Source organism: Anopheles coustani, chromosome 2, assembly GCF_943734705.1.
Source record: "Anopheles coustani chromosome 2, idAnoCousDA_361_x.2, whole genome shotgun sequence".
Lineage (NCBI taxonomy): Eukaryota > Metazoa > Arthropoda > Insecta > Diptera > Culicidae > Anopheles > Anopheles coustani.
In genome coordinates this window covers 56,105,355-56,124,194 of record NC_071289.1, presented here as the reverse complement: position 1 = coordinate 56,124,194, position 18,840 = coordinate 56,105,355, and the positions used below count along the sequence as shown (strand labels likewise).

At 40.9% G+C, this 18,840-nt stretch overlaps 1 protein-coding gene across 1 annotated transcript; it reads left to right on the top strand.

Moving 5' to 3' along the window:
- Nucleotides 1–9,932: 9,932 nt before the first annotated feature.
- LOC131264676 (basic helix-loop-helix ARNT-like protein 1) lies at nt 9,933–18,401 on the top strand. The gene is made up of 11 exons (XM_058266947.1): nt 9,933–10,228; nt 11,667–11,894; nt 13,866–13,937; nt 14,014–14,344; nt 14,541–14,658; nt 15,373–15,558; nt 15,641–15,818; nt 15,981–16,459; nt 16,533–16,649; nt 17,501–17,758; nt 17,831–18,401. The coding sequence occupies exons 1-11, from the start codon at nt 9,933–9,935 to the stop codon at nt 17,965–17,967; spliced, it is 2,400 nt and encodes a 799-aa protein (XP_058122930.1). The 3' UTR covers nt 17,968–18,401.
- The last annotated feature ends 439 nt before the right edge of the window (nt 18,402–18,840 follow it).

The following is an 18,840-nucleotide window of genomic DNA, read 5'->3' as shown; positions in this document are numbered from 1 at the left end:
TAGTACTACTTTGAAATTTTTAAAAACTCAACAACACTCTTACAATACGTAAAATGTGCTACAAAGCATAAGCTATGGAAAGTGTTAGTTCCTTTCCTCAGAATGTGTTTCTATTACATGGCAAAGAAAACGTCGCGTTATTTTATAATTTAAAACCCGACTGCCACGTGCAACTGTTCCGTATCTCGTGAACGTGCTGTTGTTGTGTTGATGATCGGTTTACGTTAAAAACCTTCTCAACAATATGTATACATATTTCTGCTATTCCGACTATTTTTCTCATTCCGACCTGATGTGGCTTTGGATTGACGCTTCGTGCATATATCTCGCTAGTTTTATTTTACTATTTAGAATTACCTCTATAGTCCATGATAATTGAATGGATCAATAATTTTCCCTTGCCTGTGGGTGTTTAGTGAAATCCGCCTGGTTAGACTCATTGAACCCCACACTCCCAGCGTGATCGTAACGAACACACAGATAGAGAGGCTGGTTCTCGAGTGCAGTTTGCCGTTGATAGTGTTTCTCTAGGGCTGGTCCGTTGGCTTAGGACTGATAAAAGCGGCAGTTTAGTTTCCGCGCGAAACTCGCTTCGTTGGCCGTGTTTTGATGTCGGTTGATTGCCTCGTCGTCGGTCGCGGGCTGTGGACACCACAATACCACTGATCGTGTACGCGGATGTGGGTGCCGTTTCTGTCGTCATCCGATGTCACCTGATGGCGCTAAATAATCCGACTACGATGGGCCGTTTTCTATCTATCCGGTAAAGGGTGAAAATTGCAATAAGTGCTGCGTTGGTGAAAAGCTCGAAACGTCGAGGCGTGTGTTGTGCGCTTGACATTAACCTACAAATCCGACCACCTTCTCGCGTGACACGCATGTCGCGGCACCTTGGCATTCGGTAAACTTGAACTTGAAACTCTGCACATTCCATTGCAGAGATGTGGCGTTCCCTGTATGAATGGATGCAAACTGCTGACGATAACAAGCGGTTTAGAATTACTAACTGACCAACTGTGGCTCGGTTTTATTGGCGTGTAAAGTGAAACGACATAAACAATAAATGTATAAAATAAAAAAACGGCTATGATTAGAAAGGAACTACTCGACACACCTTTTTCAGTTCTAGAGTTCGCTTCATCGTTGATTAGTCGCATAAATAATAAGTGACGCAGTTTCACTAGAATCGCGAGATAGAGTATGTTTTTTTGCTAAGATTTTTTTTCCAACGTTCAATTATACAAAATATGAAGAAATAGTTATAAGTTGGTGTAAAAAAAGTAAAAGTTGGTGAAGAAAAGTGTACGCCCATCCAATGGGTTGAGTGGATTTGCAAAACAGCCTGTCGATTATCGACTAGCAACGGTTATCTCATGATAAATAGGCTGAAAGAAAAACAGCATTATTTTTCCAACTTGTCTTGTGTCCGTAGTGCAAGAAAAAGTTTGTTTTTGTTTGGAATGTTTCTCATCTCGTAGTCTCGTGTGAAGTGAAATGAATTGTTTTCAACGAATTCACCGTTGGATGGTGAAATGAATAATAATTTCAGGTTAACTACCATCCTTTGCGTGATAAATTTTGCATCGACAAAACCTAACAGCAGTGGAAGATTAAGCTTGTTTCCCCATCGAGCGAGAGGTGACACGCAATTATTCTACAGGAGCTGCAGAGTAAACGCTCGTCGTGTTGTTACATCAAGCGACAATTCGTTGTGACTCAGAAGTTGGTGTTTTCGTTAGTAGGGATGAAATTATTCAACAAAACAACTTTCAACAATTTGATTCGATAGTAAGAATCAGAAAAAGCATTTCAACCTATTCTACGGCCCTTATAGGTAAGTGTGTCCAGCATCTCGTAACGAACTTTGTCAGCCACGACTAACTAAAGGTTCTCATGACGTACGAACACGATACACCGTGTTATGCAATGGCGTTCTGATTTACAAACGGGGCTACGAGACGCTGCGTACGATGGTCTATTAATGGTGCAGCCCGCATTCGATCGTTGGTTTATCCGTGCGAGCTTTTGGAGAGGAACTCATCGTTCCCTTCCTACGGTCCACGCGGAAGGATCGCGCCAGTTAGCAGCGGCTGGCCCGATTTGCATGGAAAATTATTTAATCATCCCCGACGGGGTGATCAATTCCGGTTTCATGAATATTAACTCAGTTTGCATCATCACCCAGCTGGGATTTACATTTTTAGTGCATTTCCTCGCGGACAGTTGAGCTTTGTGGTTGTTGTTTGTTTTGTTCTATAAAAGAATGTTATAAGTAAAATTTCTTCAGGGTCTATGAGACGAGAAATGCAAAAGTGCTTTAACGTGAATGTTTGAAACAGGGGGGAAAAAGTACTACAATAAGCTAGTGTTATGCTTAAAGAATCTTTTGGCTAGATTCTTTCATATGATTTTTTTACCTTCGAATCTTCAAACCTTAATGAATCGTCATGAATCTTTCATGGATCTGTCATAAATCTCCACGATTCCTCCATAGGCTTGGATCATGCGACCAAAAATGGGAAACCCTTAACCCATTTTAAGCTCATCACTTTTCATCAGTTCCATGTTTCTTTGGAATTCATGAATCTCTCATCGAAAGATTCATGAATGTCTAAACCGCAAAGAATCATTCAGAATCATGAATCTGAATCTGAATTTTACAATTCTATAACAAACGTGTTCTTAACTTCTCTTCTGTTAATATTAAGCCATTTTGAATTTGAATTAAATTGGGTTTATCATAAACGGAAACTTTTTTTTTAAATGAAAATAAAATAAATTGATTCTCGCTAAAATTGTACGATTTTTAAACACAAATTGCCTATTGATTGAAGAGAATAATAAATTTTGTCCACTTTCCAGCTTGGTTAGTGCAAAGCTGCCACGTAGGAATATTTTTTTCAAGCACTTGGAGAGTGCAACAAACACACTTTTACAGCAAAAAGTCACAAAAGAGGAACAGAGAAAAACAGATAGAGAGAGAGTGAGCGAGAAAAAGAGGAACACCGATGAAGTGTAAAGCCCATAAAACTTATTACACAATCGCCCGCAATGGAATCAAATCAATTAGTCCACAAATATGGGTCTGTGTGGTAGCGGTGCCATTAGAACAGTTAGTAGTGTTAGAGAATGAGGAAATAGTAGTGGTGATGTTAGTAGCAGAAGTAGTAGCTCCTCTACAAGTAGTCGTGGTCGTTGTTTTCCTACGATTCATCAACAAGTTGCCTCCAGTATTCGCACCGCGCAAAAAGATGTTCGCGTGCGGCGTATTATCAGTGCCCCTGGGCGAAGGACGCTAGTTGGCGGCAGGCTTCGGCTTCTTATTCGCTCGAGTGCGCCATTCGTTGTTGTTCTTTGCATCGCGGGGAGTACATTTCCAGCGCCGATGGAGACGCCCGGTCGGTGGAACGGAATGCACGGCAGGTGAAGCGAGCGCATGGCAGGCAGGCGTTACGCGTTACTCGCTTATTTGATTTCGCCTGGCTGGAAGTGCATCTGGTATGCTGTAATGCAGTTCTCGCGAGCTTCGTGGCGCGGTTGTGTGTGCGTGTTTGCTTGCTTTTTTTCCCTATCTAGTTATCGGATTCCTGTCCGCTGCTCATAAAAGTGTGGCGAATTGTTTGTATACAAACAAATGCAAACTGTAAACAAAGCGTGCGCGCCTCCCTCTCGCTGATCCACCCATCGCTTAACCCTCACCTACCTTACAGTTTCTCGCACAAAACGATCACGTAATAGTGGACGTTTTGCGGTCGTCGTCGTTGTTGTTGTGGTTGTTGTCATAAAATCGTCCAGTAACGATGATACCTATAAATCATCTAACCGCACATACCAACACACACTGCACAACGGAATGTTTCCGGGACTAATGCACCGTTGCACTTTGAAGACCTCCCGCTTTGGGCACTAGTATGTACAGTTTATTAAAACGCCCCGAACGGTGTAGTGAACGTCGGGACCTTAACTTTGAACTTGTCCCCGAAAGGCCACGGTCAGTGGCCGTATGGGAGGGCGGTTTAGTTTGGGTAGATCGCGTAAATGCAGATCGTTAAGTTTGATCATACAGGAGTTATAGTGTTTGTTACAAGTATTTTCAATTTGAAAAGCATATTTATATTCGATTATCTCCGAGTGTATGTATTGAGCCAATTATTCGTGGGAAAAACAGGAGGCGAAAAAAATACAAGTTTTTGTTTTATTATTTCCAACACTCGTAGTGCATAATTGAAAGGAATCACGACATTCGGGAATGTTTGAACGAGTCAAAAGAGAACTGTTTATAAAATTGGATTGTCGATTATTTTAATGGAATGAACAATAAGAAAAATTGTACATTTTGTAGTTTAACACCGTAATATTTCCCGGTCATTAGGATCTAAGATAAAATGAACACATTTCGATCATTTGTCGGTTCTATCTTGTAAATAATGTTAATTAGAATGCTTGATGTATGTTGATGTTCTGAATTGAAGTTTGTTATTTTAGATAAGAAGTTATTATTTGAAAACAGAATGACACACACAAAAAAATAAATGAGAAAAATTATTGATACAATGTTAGGTTTCCTGTCCAACTAGAAACTATGCTTAAAGCGTTATTCTGTACCATTACTTTTCGTATGTTTTACAATGCATTATAAAGCAGCTGCTACAAGCCAACTGAAATGGAAAAATTGCATTCTATGAACAATCTCACACCATTTTCCAGCACCTGATGCTTTTCTATTCGTATCAGTTCGAGTCAAGTCAAGAAAGTCGATCGTCTTTGTAACACGACCGAATGCACCTGTTGAGCCAATTATTCGTGTAACAAACATGAAGACGAAAAAGTCACAAGTTTTTTTTCCATTCTCGTCAGCAATTACTGGTGGTAGTTACAGTTGTGAAGGGACCAATATACATTTTCAAACAGACAGTTACCCTAACATCGGGTACATCGTTAGCATCGCAATAGTGAACTAGTAGGTTCATTATTTACATCCTTCATTCTGTTTCTTTAGTTCAGCAGCATTCAGTAATAATTTGCTGGCTTTCCCAAACTCCATGGAGAGGTCGTTCGAGAGGAAAACAAATAAATTAACATCCTCCAGTGGGCACGGTGGAAACAGAGGGAACATGATTCCTGCGTACAGTTTTGTGCCAAAGGATGCCGAGGGTAACGGAATCCTTACGGAGCGTGTTATGTAACTTTTTTTCTACCTTCTGTTTCAGAAGGGTGAAACTGGAGCTACCTGTTGTAGTCGGTCTGCTCCTCAATTCCATCCCTCGGAAAGGCAGGCTCCCGGTGGGAACTGTGAAAAACTTCCAGCGGGAAAAGAACTACAATAAAGCAGTGGGACGTTTCTTCATCCGTCCCCTCCTCCCTCCCTCCTTCACGGGCTGCCTGACAAGAAAAGGTTTGAATTGTAGCGAAACTGGAATGAATGCAATCCTGTTCGTGATCGATTTACAGAAAAAAAAACCTGAACAGCTGTTTGTAAGATTTTATCCCTTTCGTCTATTCTGTTTTGGAGGAAAGTGCCTGTTTTTGACAAATATTTGACATGCTATTCAATGATACCAATCTGGGGTTCTATTCACAATAAATGTGTTATTATTTAAATTTTGGATTGTTTCAAACCAATCGGTAAAAGTATTCTTCCATACACATTTGTATTCCATCTACAACAGAGAGTTGCTAAAAATAACCAAATATTGTCTTTAAACTATTCCATTTGTTTCGTGACATGTAAAATGTGCTTGAAAATACATTAAAATATATTGATATAACTTAATTTGTTTTATTATTCTTATTGGCTACGACAAACATTTTTTCAGAGATGGTTCATCAATTATATTGGACATCGCAATACCGTTCACCATTGTGAGATAATTGAAACGAAAAATAATCTTTGGTGTCAATCCCGTAATTCCTAATTAGTACTCCTGAAGTAGCAGTTCCGGTTGCTGCAATGGGTGGAAAATAGGTAAGACGTAATTTCTGGCCGAAACCTGAAACCCTGTCGCACCTATCGAATGTAGTTAACCTACCGCGTTGTATTGTATGTTTTTTTATTTCCCTATCGCTTCTCGATGCTGACGTATACATTTTGATTTATCTAGAAAGACATTAGTCCCTACGACGACGCGGCGTGTCTTGAAATTTAGTTGATTCATTTACCATACTCTCTGGTCCAGTGAACTGGTATTTACTTTTAGGAAGGGGGTTTCCATTTTGTATTAATTTTAATGGTTGATTTCGCGGGCCACACCTATGTCTCGGTCGTCATTAGAAAACAATATCAAGCGTCTTCTCCGTCATCCGTCGGTTTAACGACCGGTCAGCGAGATTTCCACACGACGGATTAGCATCAGTTCGCTCTGCTTCTCCCGGTTCCGGACATCCATTAAACATCACCGACTCGGTCAGAATCGGCTCGCATTTCCTAATCGGAATTGCCAAACGGTAGTCCGATGTTGTTCGAAGTCGCGTTTCGGTTGATTTTAATTCCAAAATAATGGTCAACGAAGTCGACAGCGTAAGACTTGGGAGGGGTTGGTAATCGCCATTCCGGCAGTTCCAGCCCAAGTGGTACGAGCGAGGGTAGTCTGGGCCGGGACGGCGTTAATCGTATCAGCATCGGTAGGGTCATCGTTGATGTTGCGATCAAACAGATTAAATTGTTTGTTTTACATCGAGATGGGTATGACGAATATTTGCGCGTTAACAGAATACCCTTTAAACCCATGCCCGATTCATATTGATGGTTGTTACAATTTTTCTTTTTATAGACGTGTTTATTCAGTCTTTAATCAGTTTATTTGCTAAAAATTCAGCAAAAAATTGCTTATTATTGTTCGCCCTTCTTGTAGCCCAATTGATGCTCTCATTAGTTTAAAATTAGCAGCCACTATCATCTATGATTAAATAATATTATCTTCAGGTAAACCATTTTTGTTTTTGCAATGATTGTCATTTTCAACAGAAGTGTCAAATTAAAAGGTATTGCAATAAAAGATTGCATTCGCAGCATCGGGTTTACTTATCTTTTATTGTTTAGTTATGCAATACGCATTTGCACAGGTTCTAGAAATATTTAAAATTAATATTTTCTATCAGTGATATAAATAAAAATATAATTTAGTGTGTACTGAATGCTTGAGTTCAACTTGATTCTATTGGGTCGCAAAAAATTTTAATTTTCTTTTATAATTAATTTTTCAAACTAACTGTTCATAAATTATACATCCCTCCTATTATCACAACCAACACAACAAAAGCTTATTGGACAGTGTTCCATGCAACAGAATGTTCAATTGTTAAATTTATCGATGTTCGTTCGTTCGTTACATTTTCAATTGTAAACCTATTGCTCAACTTTGTTCCAGCTCCTGTGGCAGTTTTGTTTTTCGATTAAAAATACATACAAAGCCACAAACACACACACACACACAAGTACACCAGTGACGAATCCCTATAATCTTGCAACCGACATTCAGCTGTCAATTGCAATGTCTCGCATTCCTCCCACGATTCATCCGTAGTTTCCCACCGGTGTCCCGAATGAGTCCTTAGGAGTAAGCGCCAGCAGAGGGACGGATTTCAGGGAGGAGGCACAAAAAGAACTCGAAAGCAGGTAAGGCCAGGCGGGAAAAAACAGATCTAGAGGAAAGGCGCTTGTGGTGCAGATTATTACATCACTCTACCGTTCATCATCATCCTCAGCGGCATCCCGCCGGTCAAATCAGTAGGCTTGATCCGGTTTGGTGACCGGTTGCGTAAGCGTTACTTCGAAACATGAGAGCAATTCTCTGCAGTCGGCCAGCAACACGAGTAAACGTGGTAGGATTTCCTTTTCCACTAGTTACAGTGGCTGCTCAGTCCCTGTATCCTAGCCCGAGAAGGTCCTGCCCCTTTTTGAGCCGCTTGCTGTGCTACCTGTTGCTCGTGTCAATGTGCTGTAATCGAACCGCAGACATTTCCTCCGCAGCACAGACTGGTGCCGAAGCGGAAAAGCTTTGCCCCTCTTTCTACAAACAGTTCGTTTGAACATGCGCCTGAGAGTCGATAAGACTTTGCCTTTTATTTCCTTCCTAGTAGTTTCTTTTCCTAGTCAAAACGTGGAACGTTTGCTATTCATTTGGTTTTCCTGTCCTGTTTTATATTTCTACCTCTTCTCCCATACTTGAAAGAATAAGCAATTTATTCAACTTAAGTCAAAGGCATTAAACATGTGGAATGATCAACGATCTTCAATGATTAAACATGAGCGATGATCGAAGATCAAGAATCCTGTATCGTAAACCCAATTTTATTTATTTGTTGTTTTGCCTTAATATAATACAGTAGCGAGAAAAATGTAAGAGAAATAAAAAATTCTTCTATTTGCCTTTATTTTTAAGCATTGATTTTCAGATAAACCGAATAATTGTATTAGATTTTAGTCTAGCAGCAACTGGTGGTATACCTTCGTAGTCACTCTGGGTTGTATTCGTTTCTCCTAATGTCCTGATTTTATTTTATAAACAAAAAACAAAACTATTGGAATTCTAACACCACCACGGATTCCGAAGCTTCCGGTGAGTTTGCGTCAGCGGTACTCGGATCGCCTCGTCGTCGTCGTGTTCGTCGCAGATTACGACGAGTGAAGGTTCCCTTCGGCTTATAAATATTACAGTGGCCGAGCTCGGTCCGCCCAGTCGCTCGGTGGAAGTCCTCGCGGACGAATCGAAAACGCGTCGTGGCGTGGTTTCGAGTACGCACAACCACGACCACCGGAACGGGGAGAAAACCGCAACAGTGCTCCTCGAAAGCCCATCCAATCCGGTCGCAATCGGAGTTCGCTGCTGCAGCGTCGTTGAAGTCTACCGTTCGGAGGGAATTCATCCCGACGGTATTTTGCATGTATAAATATTCGAGGAATACATCCACGATGTGAATCTGGGTATTTTCGACGACGACGACGACGAGAGAATCGCTACACTCGGGTGATCATCCACAAGTGTCATTGACAGTGATAGTGCAAGTTTTATTTCGGTGGTTGCCTCTGACGACTCGCGGCGGCCTGCTTGGCCGAGAAATTGTGTAATCTAATTAGAGGGCCATTGAAGCGGTGGAAAAAATCATCCGTCAGTGGGTAATACTATTATCGCGCTTAAGTTGTGGGCGAAGTTCGTCGTTGGCCGCGGGGTTGGCTAAAGACGATTACTTAGAACACGCCCGTCCAGAAGCGCATTTCCGCTTCGTGACATCGACCTTCGCAGGCGCTTATTTGGCGGATGTTGGAACGACTAGTGTAACTTATGCAATTGGTCTTTGTGGCTTTTCGATGATTTAAATTTTCTACAGTGCATAATGGTGCTTTGAAATAGAATTTTAAATTGCATCCTTATAGTGAAAACTCAGATTTTGTGTATCTTTCAGTCTGCATATGATCATGTGTTATGATTTAACTAATTTAAATTCTGGTTTCTATGTGCACACTATGGATTCAAAATCCGCGTAATTTGATGAATAAGCAAAGTGAGAGAAAAGAAAATTCTGAATGTGCTTACATAATAATACTAGAGCTCAAAGGGTCGATTAGTTAGACAAAATAGTTTACCATAAACGTTCCAACAAAATGGATTTTTCCAATAATGTTAAACCTTTCGCCCTGTGTTGATTCGATGGTGTTCTTGTGAATTGTGTTTAATAAATATTGTTTCGAAGTCAAAACACATGTCGTAATTTTGTATCAGTGCAAACTTTCTTCATAGGCATAATTGAAAATTATTTGATCAATTATATTTTGTCTAGATTTTACGCACCTGACATAAATGACCTAACAAACTGATAGTTTAAATTTGAAAAAAGTTGTTTGACAAATGTGTGGTTTCATCGAAACGGTATGATCCTTGTCCTCGTGATGTGATTCATCAAGTGCGTGATCGAACGGTTCGAGCGAAGCGAGCATGGTTGCCCGGAACTTCTCGTTCCAAGATCTGCCCTACAATCGCGTCCTGCAGGTCCCGGACGAGGAGCGCGAGTTTCTGACGCTGGACGAGCTGAAACCGCACCAGCTAACGGAACTGGGCGTGTCGGTGGCTTCCTCGTCCACGCACCCTCAGCACCAGCAACCTCACAGGGGCCTTCCGATCGGGGCCGGCGTTGCGGTATCTCATCCGGTCCTTAGCACCGGCGGCTTGCTGCAAAACTATCACCACCATAACGTTTTCTACGAGCTTGGCCCCACGCACTCGTCTTCCAAGTAAATATGTGTAATTATATTTCTATGTTGGATTTAGTGTTAGATCCTGTCGAAAGGTTGAATATTGCACCCAATATCGAACAAATTATGTGCTTACATGAAAAAATCTGGGGTTTATAAAGTGCTTGCTCGTGTTTCATCGTTCGAAATCCAGCTGTCAGGCCACAATACTTGGCAAATGCACCTAGGGCACCCGTTAACGAAGTAGCTGGATAGTCCATACAGGGCCGTCTAATGTACACCAAAGATCGCAGGCATTAAAAAGCACAGATTAAAATTCCTGTTGAAAATCTTCAGATTGGTGTTGAGGCACAGTTGGCATTTGTTTCACATGGTGTATTGTATTATGTTACATATTTTGTATTCTATTCTACATATATTGAATAATTCTATTTAGCTCGAGAAAACAAACAAGAAGATCTCAGTGTAATATTCATTGTATAGTTTTTAAATTTGTCAGTTTTACTTTTTTCCTTTTATACTTTTTTTTTACTATTTTAAATGATTTTTTATGATGATACCTTATGTGATAGCTGTTTGAATACTTCGAGACGTACAAGATTGACGTTTAGTTTTAAATTACTCAATCGTTGGAGCTGACATCATAAAATCTATACATGATTTTCTTATCACCTAATGCATTTCTTCAGAGCCCACTCTCTTAGATTCAGATATGCAATTAGATAACCAAATAAAAAAAACGGTATACTTGAGTTACGTACTATTTATTTTAAAGTGCAAAATGTTTATTGTTCTCAGTATTCACCATAATTTACCTTGTCACGACATCATTCTTGAAAAAAAAATATTTTGGACGGCTAGGATAGATTTAGAGTAAACGACATTGTGTCTGTAAATAGATTGTATCATTTAAATGTAAAATCAAATTTTATGAACTGAAATGATCAATTAGGCTTGAAAGTAAAAAAAAACAGTTGAAGTTACTTAATAAATAACTAATTAATCTTGATCGTTGGCGGTGGTTAACAAGAGACCTAACTATCCTGGTGCGTGATATACTCTTAATGGATGGACAAGACTGCCATAACGTTGTAAGAATTACTTTTTCAGTATTTCTCTCAGTCATTATCCTCAATCCTTCTTTGATTCGATATTATAATGCATGCTTTCAGACTGACAAGTACAATTTATGTGATCAAACAATGGGCATAATTTTGAAAATATACTTTTTATTCATAATAACTTAGAGCATAAGGTATTCCTTACCTTGGAGCTGGTATAATACAAACCGAAATTAAAATTTGAATCCTCTTTATCCTTATACTATGTAAAATGATCAGTCGCTATTGCTCGACTTTAAATTTACCACTCGCTTTAATGAATAAAGATGATCTTTTCATGATCTTCCAACCTTGAGGTTGGAGTTTAGTCGTCTGATAAAAACACTAACCATCCCCACCCTTCTCTTCTTCTGCAGTGCCAGCACAACGCCCATCGAGCACCTGACTGGTGGTGGAGCGGATGCGTCCCTTGCGCTGGAGTCCTCGCTTACCGGCACAATGTCCGCGGTGAGCAACCTGAGCGCCCTCTCGACGGCCGGAAGTGGCAGTCACCATCTGCACCTCCCCACCGAACACAGTCACTCCCACCATGGCCACCAGCATGTCCCGTCGGGTGGGCAACGGAAGCGAAAGTTTTCCTTCAAGTAAGTGTAATCTTAGGCAGGCAGGTGACCACCTAGTAACACTGTCAAAAGGGTAATGTCGCTTGGGGTTGTGTAAGTACGCAACCTACGTCATTCGTCGCCATCACTGGATGTGGTGTTGAATGTAATTTCCTAAACTTTCGTATCAGACAAAAGGGCATTGAGGAAATCCTACGACTGCCTCTAGCCTCGTAAAGGCTAGTCGAGTAGTAACTTTCTGTGCTGGTAAGTTTTCAACCACGAAGAAACGCAAGCCAAAGAACCCGGGTGTTTGAAAGAAGTTGCTTCTCTGGCAAAACTGGCCGCTCTCGATCAGAATGTCCTTGCCCTGTAGCGCCTTGGTGTCGTTTGATGTTATTGTTCGTGGGGTAGCGGCCACCGTAAATGATTTGAAAAGGGTTGAAGAAAAATACACCCACCTAAGGAAGGATGGGTAGGAGTGGAAATACTTTTTCCACCCGTTCGCCTTAGCGACGGGTAGAGATTGGATGAAATGGACGCATTACTCAATCACTGAATTGTGAATTCAGTTTTTAAGCACCGGTTTTCTCCAGCCACTTGGTAACATTTGTCCCATTGCTCGAGGGTAACGAAGGTGGTTAACGCTAGGTTAATGATTATGTAAAGGCTTCCGTTCTTGGGTGGAAGTTTACTGGCGCTTTCTTGGTTGAATGTTTCAACCCTTGGGTGTTGCAGAGGTGCCGTAAGGAGTGAAGCCATCCTATGCGATGTTTCCTAGAACGAAAGGACTTGTGGTAGCTGGTGTAGAGGAAGGGAAAACATTGGCAGCTCACCTTTGTTTTTTCGTTAGTTGTTGTTTTGTTTTATTTCGCGCGTTTTCTGCTGCTGACGTAATTGTAATTTATGGCGTGCCCGCGAGCATTGGTAAGGATTCTTTCGTCGAGGTCGTGCGATGTGTTACAACCGGCGTTACCTCGGCACTACGAATCTCGTGATGGTAAATCTTGCCACCCAATCGGGAAGTGCTATGTCGTCTAGCTTATGGTTGGAAAATTTGTCGTGAGTTATCGTACAGTCGAATGGTTTTCTCGTTTTGTCGAAATAACCAACCCTGGGGGGTTAAACGAAATAAAACGAAGAGAGTGTTCAAAGGTATCTATATTTTTAGTACACAGTTGATTTCTTAAAAGGGATTTTTTTAAATCTTTTCGGGGATCGTTTTCGTCATCATTAAGTATTGTGTTGTGTAAGAGCTTTTGATTTTAATGATTTACGTAAGAACGTGACATGAAATGACATGGTTTTCAATTGTCTGATCCCTCGTCAACCAATAATTTGATACCTCTACTACGACCGTAAAAGAACGAAGAAAGGTTTGAAGAGGGTTATTGAAACGTTGTCAGGCCTTTTTATGCCGTCAATGTATTTGAAAACTAAGCATTATATAGCTATATGGTTTACTTGCGCGTGGCATGTAATAATTTTGACGTTCCGGTGACCAAAAATAGCGATCTCAAGTTTCTTATGGTTAGTGTAGATTGTCGTAATCTTTTTTTAATCTCTTTCTTAATCTCTCGAATTAAACCATATAAAAGCTATGGAAATTTTAAAAAAGAAAATGGTATTTAACTAAAATGATTTTTTTACTAGATTCTGAAGATTCTCGTACTGGATACTTAAAAACTTGGCACTGTTTAATAATCAGGGGAATTTTTTTTTCTGCATTTTACATTACTGTTAGTAAAGTAATGTTTTTTATCCGCATTTTACAATACTTGTAGCATTTTGATTTACTTGGAAAATATTTGAAACTTGTTTCTTAAAAATGGTGCTTTCTTTTTCAAATTAGAGTTATTTCAAAATTGCAATTGGTTAGAAAATTTAATTTCCATTTTTAATTTTCTACTTCGAGTTTATATTTGTCACTACATATGTTGTCTAAAAGGGGTTTGTATGTGTGTTTTTTAATTTCGTTTTATGTTACTTTTTTAATTTTTCTATCTGTGCTAGTGATACTAGCGATATCGAAGATGACACCTGCGACGACTCGAAGTCTGTCAGGACGGCCGACGAGAGCAAAAAGTAAGTGAAATTGTGGCATGAAAATACGGGTGCAAATTCCTTGATTCATGTCATTTCTTCGTTCTCCGTTCTTTAGACAAAACCATAGCGAAATCGAGAAACGTCGGCGGGATAAAATGAACACCTACATCACGGAGCTATCCGCTATGATACCAATGTGCCATGCGATGTCACGCAAGCTAGACAAACTGACCGTGCTGCGGATGGCCGTACAGCACCTCAAGACGATCCGGGGGGCGGTACATTCGTACACCGAGGGTCACTACAAGCCGGCCTTCCTGTCCGATCAGGAGCTGAAGATGCTGATCCTACAGGCGGCCGAGGGCTTCCTGTTTGTGGTCGGATGTGATCGAGGCCGAATTTTGTACGTGTCGGAATCCGTGTCGCACATTCTAAACTACTCTCAGGTACGTGGGTTTATTCCGTGCCGCTTTGATGGCCTTATCACACTGGTCACCAATGGTGGCATGGAAAAAGCACTGGACTGTCAAACGAGGGGGCCGCTGGTGACAGTCCAGTGCCTTCGCCAAGCCACCATTGGTGACCAGTGTGATAAGGCCATAAGTGATCGAACTCGGTTTCATGTTCCGTCCCGATCCGCAGGGGGATTTGCTTGGGCAGAGTTGGTTTGATATTCTTCACCCGAAAGATGTTGCCAAGGTAAAGGAACAACTGTCTTCGTCCGATTTGGCCCCAAGGGAACGATTGATCGATGCGAAAAGTAAGTACTGCAACAATAAAAAAAAACTAATTAAATTACTTTCAAAGACCTGAACAATGTGTGTGGAAAATCGGGGGTTTAAATTGTGCTCACCAAGCTTTTATGAGAAAAAATGTGTTTAAAGAGTAAATCAAAACATTAAATGATCTATATCAAAATAGTTGGTAAATCATATAAATCATATAAATCATGATTAAAAAAAAGAGGTATTTAAAAGCAGCATAAATAGCCATTTAAAAATGGCACGACCAACGCGTTATAAGAATATACATCCTTGATATAACAATGTACATCCAACATCTAATGTACATCATGATTCGGATAGAAAAAGTAGAACTTAAATGATGAAGGATTTTCATTTTCAGTTTAGAAAGTTACAAAAGTAAACAAAATCGAAAATGAAATTAATTTCTATGACGAAGTGGAAAACATTATTATGTTCATCAAAGAAAACAAAAAAAGGAGTGAAAACCAATGTTGTAATCAAAAGGTTAAGTTAATAAAACAACTAGAGAAATATCCCGTGAATTCCCCTGGCAGCAGGCTTAATGAGCTATGCATAATTTACATAGAGCACGCATTAAATATTATACTCTAATTGAATTTAATTGATCAAGAGCATATAAAACAAAATGGAACTTGTATGTAGTAGAAGTTTTTGTTTCATTATTAAAAATGTATTCACGTCGAATGCTACTTTTGTCATATTTCTAGCCATGCTGCCGGTCAAAACGGATGTTCCGCAGGGAGCCACGCGGCTTTGTCCCGGCGCTCGACGCTCATTCTTCTGTCGCATGAAGTGCAAGGCGAGCGTCCAGATTAAAGAGGAAGCGGAACAGACGAGTAGTGTTGCAAGCGCCTCCACCGTCTGTCATCGACGCAAAAAACAGGTCAACTCCGGTGAGTAGAAATTTGTGAGAATACAGAGACGGAGGGAAGAAGATACGAATAGGGTGAATTTTAAATGTTTCACCTGTTTTAGATAAGAAATATTCCGTGATACAGTGCACCGGATACCTGAAGTCGTGGGCCCCGGCCAAGATCGGGCTGGAAGAGAACGAAACGGACGGCGAGGGAGAATCATGCAATCTGTCGTGCCTAGTGGCGGTCGGGCGAGTCCAACCCAACCTCAGCAGCTTGGCGTCCCAGGGCGCCCTGGCGCACAGTAACGGCGTTGGAGGCAGTAACGGAGGAGTACGTTCGGCGTCCGGCAACGGAACCACTGCTTCCGGCCCTGGTGGTAGTGGAGGGGGTGGGAGTGGTGGTGCGTCGACGGGGGCCAGTAACAGTAATGGCGTAGGAAAGACACTGGGACTACGTAGTAACATTCCGAACCTGCGAAACGTGCAGTTCATCTCGCGTCACGCCATGGACGGCAAGTTCCTGTTTGTGGACCAGCGGGCCACGCTGGTGCTTGGTTTTCTGCCGCAGGAGCTGCTCGGGACGAGCATGTACGAGTACTACCACCACGAGGACATTCCGGCGCTGGCGGAACTGCATAAGGCCGCACTTCAAAGCACGCAGTGTGTCACCACGTCGGTGTACCGGCTGCGCACGAAGGAGGCCGGCTTCGTGCGGCTGCAGAGCGAGTGGAAGTCGTTCCGCAACCCCTGGACGAAGGAGATCGAGTACCTGATCGCGAAGAACAACGTGATCCTGTCGGAGTTCGGCGACGGTACGGTGCGGAACGGCGGTTACGGAAGTGCAGGACTGACGGCGTCGGAACTGGACGGCACGAAAGAAGGACGACCGGCGGGGGCTCCGGGGCAACCCGGAGTCGGCTATGAGTTTTTCAATCACTGTATGACAATAACAAAAACATTTGGACCGGATGTAGTCTTATGTACATCCTATTTTTCACCTCCTTTTTCCAGCGAATGGCCGCGAAATTCAGCGCATGATCAACTCGCACGTGGAAGCAAGCAAAATCGGACGTCAGATTGCGGAGCAGGTCTTGGACCATCAGCGGCGTATGGGTGATTCTTCATCGGGTATGATTTTTGTCAATATTTATTTTGAAAACGGCTAACAACTGTTAAAACCGAAATCATCGTGATGTTTCTGTAAATCTCCTACATAGTTGAAGACTTGACTTCCTTTGTTCACGTACGCCAGGGAAAGGCAAGAAGATATGCACTACTTCAGCGTAAATAAGCGATTCTATTACATAACCAGTAACAAAACATATCAACACAACATCCAAATTGTTGATTTGTTACTAAAATTCAGATTTTTAAGACCATTCTTTTCGACTAGTAAAAAATTAAAAGTAATTTGTTTTCAACGCCAAACAATCACTCGTTAATTAAAATGGATGCAAAATATGTGCAATATTGCGTTTATTTGGTATACCATTTTCAATAATATAATTCAAAAATGTAATCGTTTTTTCTCACATTGAGCACGTATAATGTGACTCAAACAATCCAGTTATTTCGTTTTGTATTTAATTTTTATCAACAGCAGTGGCGTTCATGCATCATCTATGAAACAGCAAATGAGCAAAATTATCCAAATTTTTTTTTTAATTGCCTTATTTATCGGTCCCTAACGCCCAACATTTTAGTTTTTATAGCTTAAATAATAATTCTTAGTTTTAATGTGTTTCATTCGTTTTAGTCAAATATAATAACCACAATTTCACTCCAGTTTCAAGTAAACTTCAACAATTGAGTTGTATTTTATTCGATAGCATTGTCGTCTCATCGTTCTGCTAACTAACTAACAGAAACTTCCAAATTACTCAACAAAAGAAATGAACGAACATGACAATTGTATCATACATTCAAGACTTCCACGAAATACAGCACAAATAATTTGTTAATGTTTTTCTCCCTTCCAGAAAGCAGTCCCAATCCGAACGAGCCGGCCCTACATTCCGCGTTCAGTTCGGCCTTGTCTGAGGCGGCTCACTCGAACGATGCAATGTCTTCCGGGGAGCATAGTATGGTTACCTCGACGGGCGTGTCACCCTCGTCCGTCCCAATCGTGCCAACGACGGCGTCATCCGTTTCTTCCGCTCCGGTTGTCCCGCGAATCAACGGAACTCTGCCCGGCTACGGACATGTGCAGGCAAGCACTATCATTAGTCCGGAGCATGGTAAGATGAGACTATTGAAATGTTTCCTTTGGTGTCATAACATACTTTTATAACACTTTCATCCCATTGCAGATGTAGCTCAGGGACAAGCAAGTAGCACTGACGGGAATGACGAGGCGGCCATGGCCGTCATCATGAGCCTGCTGGAAGCGGATGCCGGACTGGGCGGTCCGGTGGACTTTTCTGGCCTCCCGTGGCCGCTGCCGTGAACGGGAAGAGTTCGCTTAAAATAAAATAAAGAGAAGGAGGGAAACAAGCAGCACTTCATCAAGGCTATGATCGTGATCGAGCGAAGAACGCAGTACCGAATGTTACCAAAAACTAGTGCGTCTAGAGGTAGGCTAAAGTTTAAGAGGCATAGGCTACAGTTTAAGCTCCTTGTACATACCCATACTAGTACTGTATAGTTGCATTTAGTTACATTCAACGGAGGTCAAAAAGATGATCCATCTTAGTATGATCCACCTTACCTAACAACGATGCGGCTAAATTTAGACAAAACTAGGTGTTAGATTGTAAGGGATAAATTAGTGGATAATAGCCTAAAGATAGAGAAAAACGTTTCCTAAGGTGTACTGTGATGGGTTAATAATATAGGTCGTTATGGTAAAGAATAAAACTGTGTATGATTTGACAATAATTACCTAGTTTAATTCAATGCCAACTCGAGAAAATATGTTGTTCATTCTGCCCAAATGTCTCACCCAACATTAAAAGAACTAGAGTCCTACTAGAGTAGGGCCGAAATGAAAAAATAAAACGCAAACTGATTACCTCAAGAAACTTTTTTAGGTCAATCAACTTTGAAAATCTTAGTGATCTAATTTGAAATGTTTTGAATATTGTATTTAATGATTAATGTATAGTTTATATTTATTATTAATTTTTCATCCTTTCTCATTCCTTTCTACGCCCAAATAGCTTATTGTTCAACCTTTTGCTGATTCTCTTTCTTTTTCATGCTACGTATATTATATATAAAACTATTTTGCTAAAAAAATAGTACAAATGTAAACTTATTATATTTGCTTCTCTTAAAGAACGAATTTTCACTTGTTTCAAGCCTTTCAAAAGACTGTCCA

What these genes read in the sequence shown, in the direction of transcription:
- LOC131264676 (XM_058266947.1), top strand. Translation starts at nt 9,933, where the DNA reads ATGGTTGCCCGGAACTTCTCGTTCCAAGATCTGCCCTACAATCGCGTC. An exon ending in CCCACGCACTCGTCTTCCAA is followed by an intron (nt 10,229 to 11,666) that starts GTAAATATGTGT and finishes CTTCTTCTGCAG; the next exon opens with TGCCAGCACAACGCCCATCG. An exon ending in GCGTCCCAGGGCGCCCTGGC is followed by an intron (nt 15,819 to 15,980) that starts GCACAGTAACGG and finishes GGGACTACGTAG; the next exon opens with TAACATTCCGAACCTGCGAA.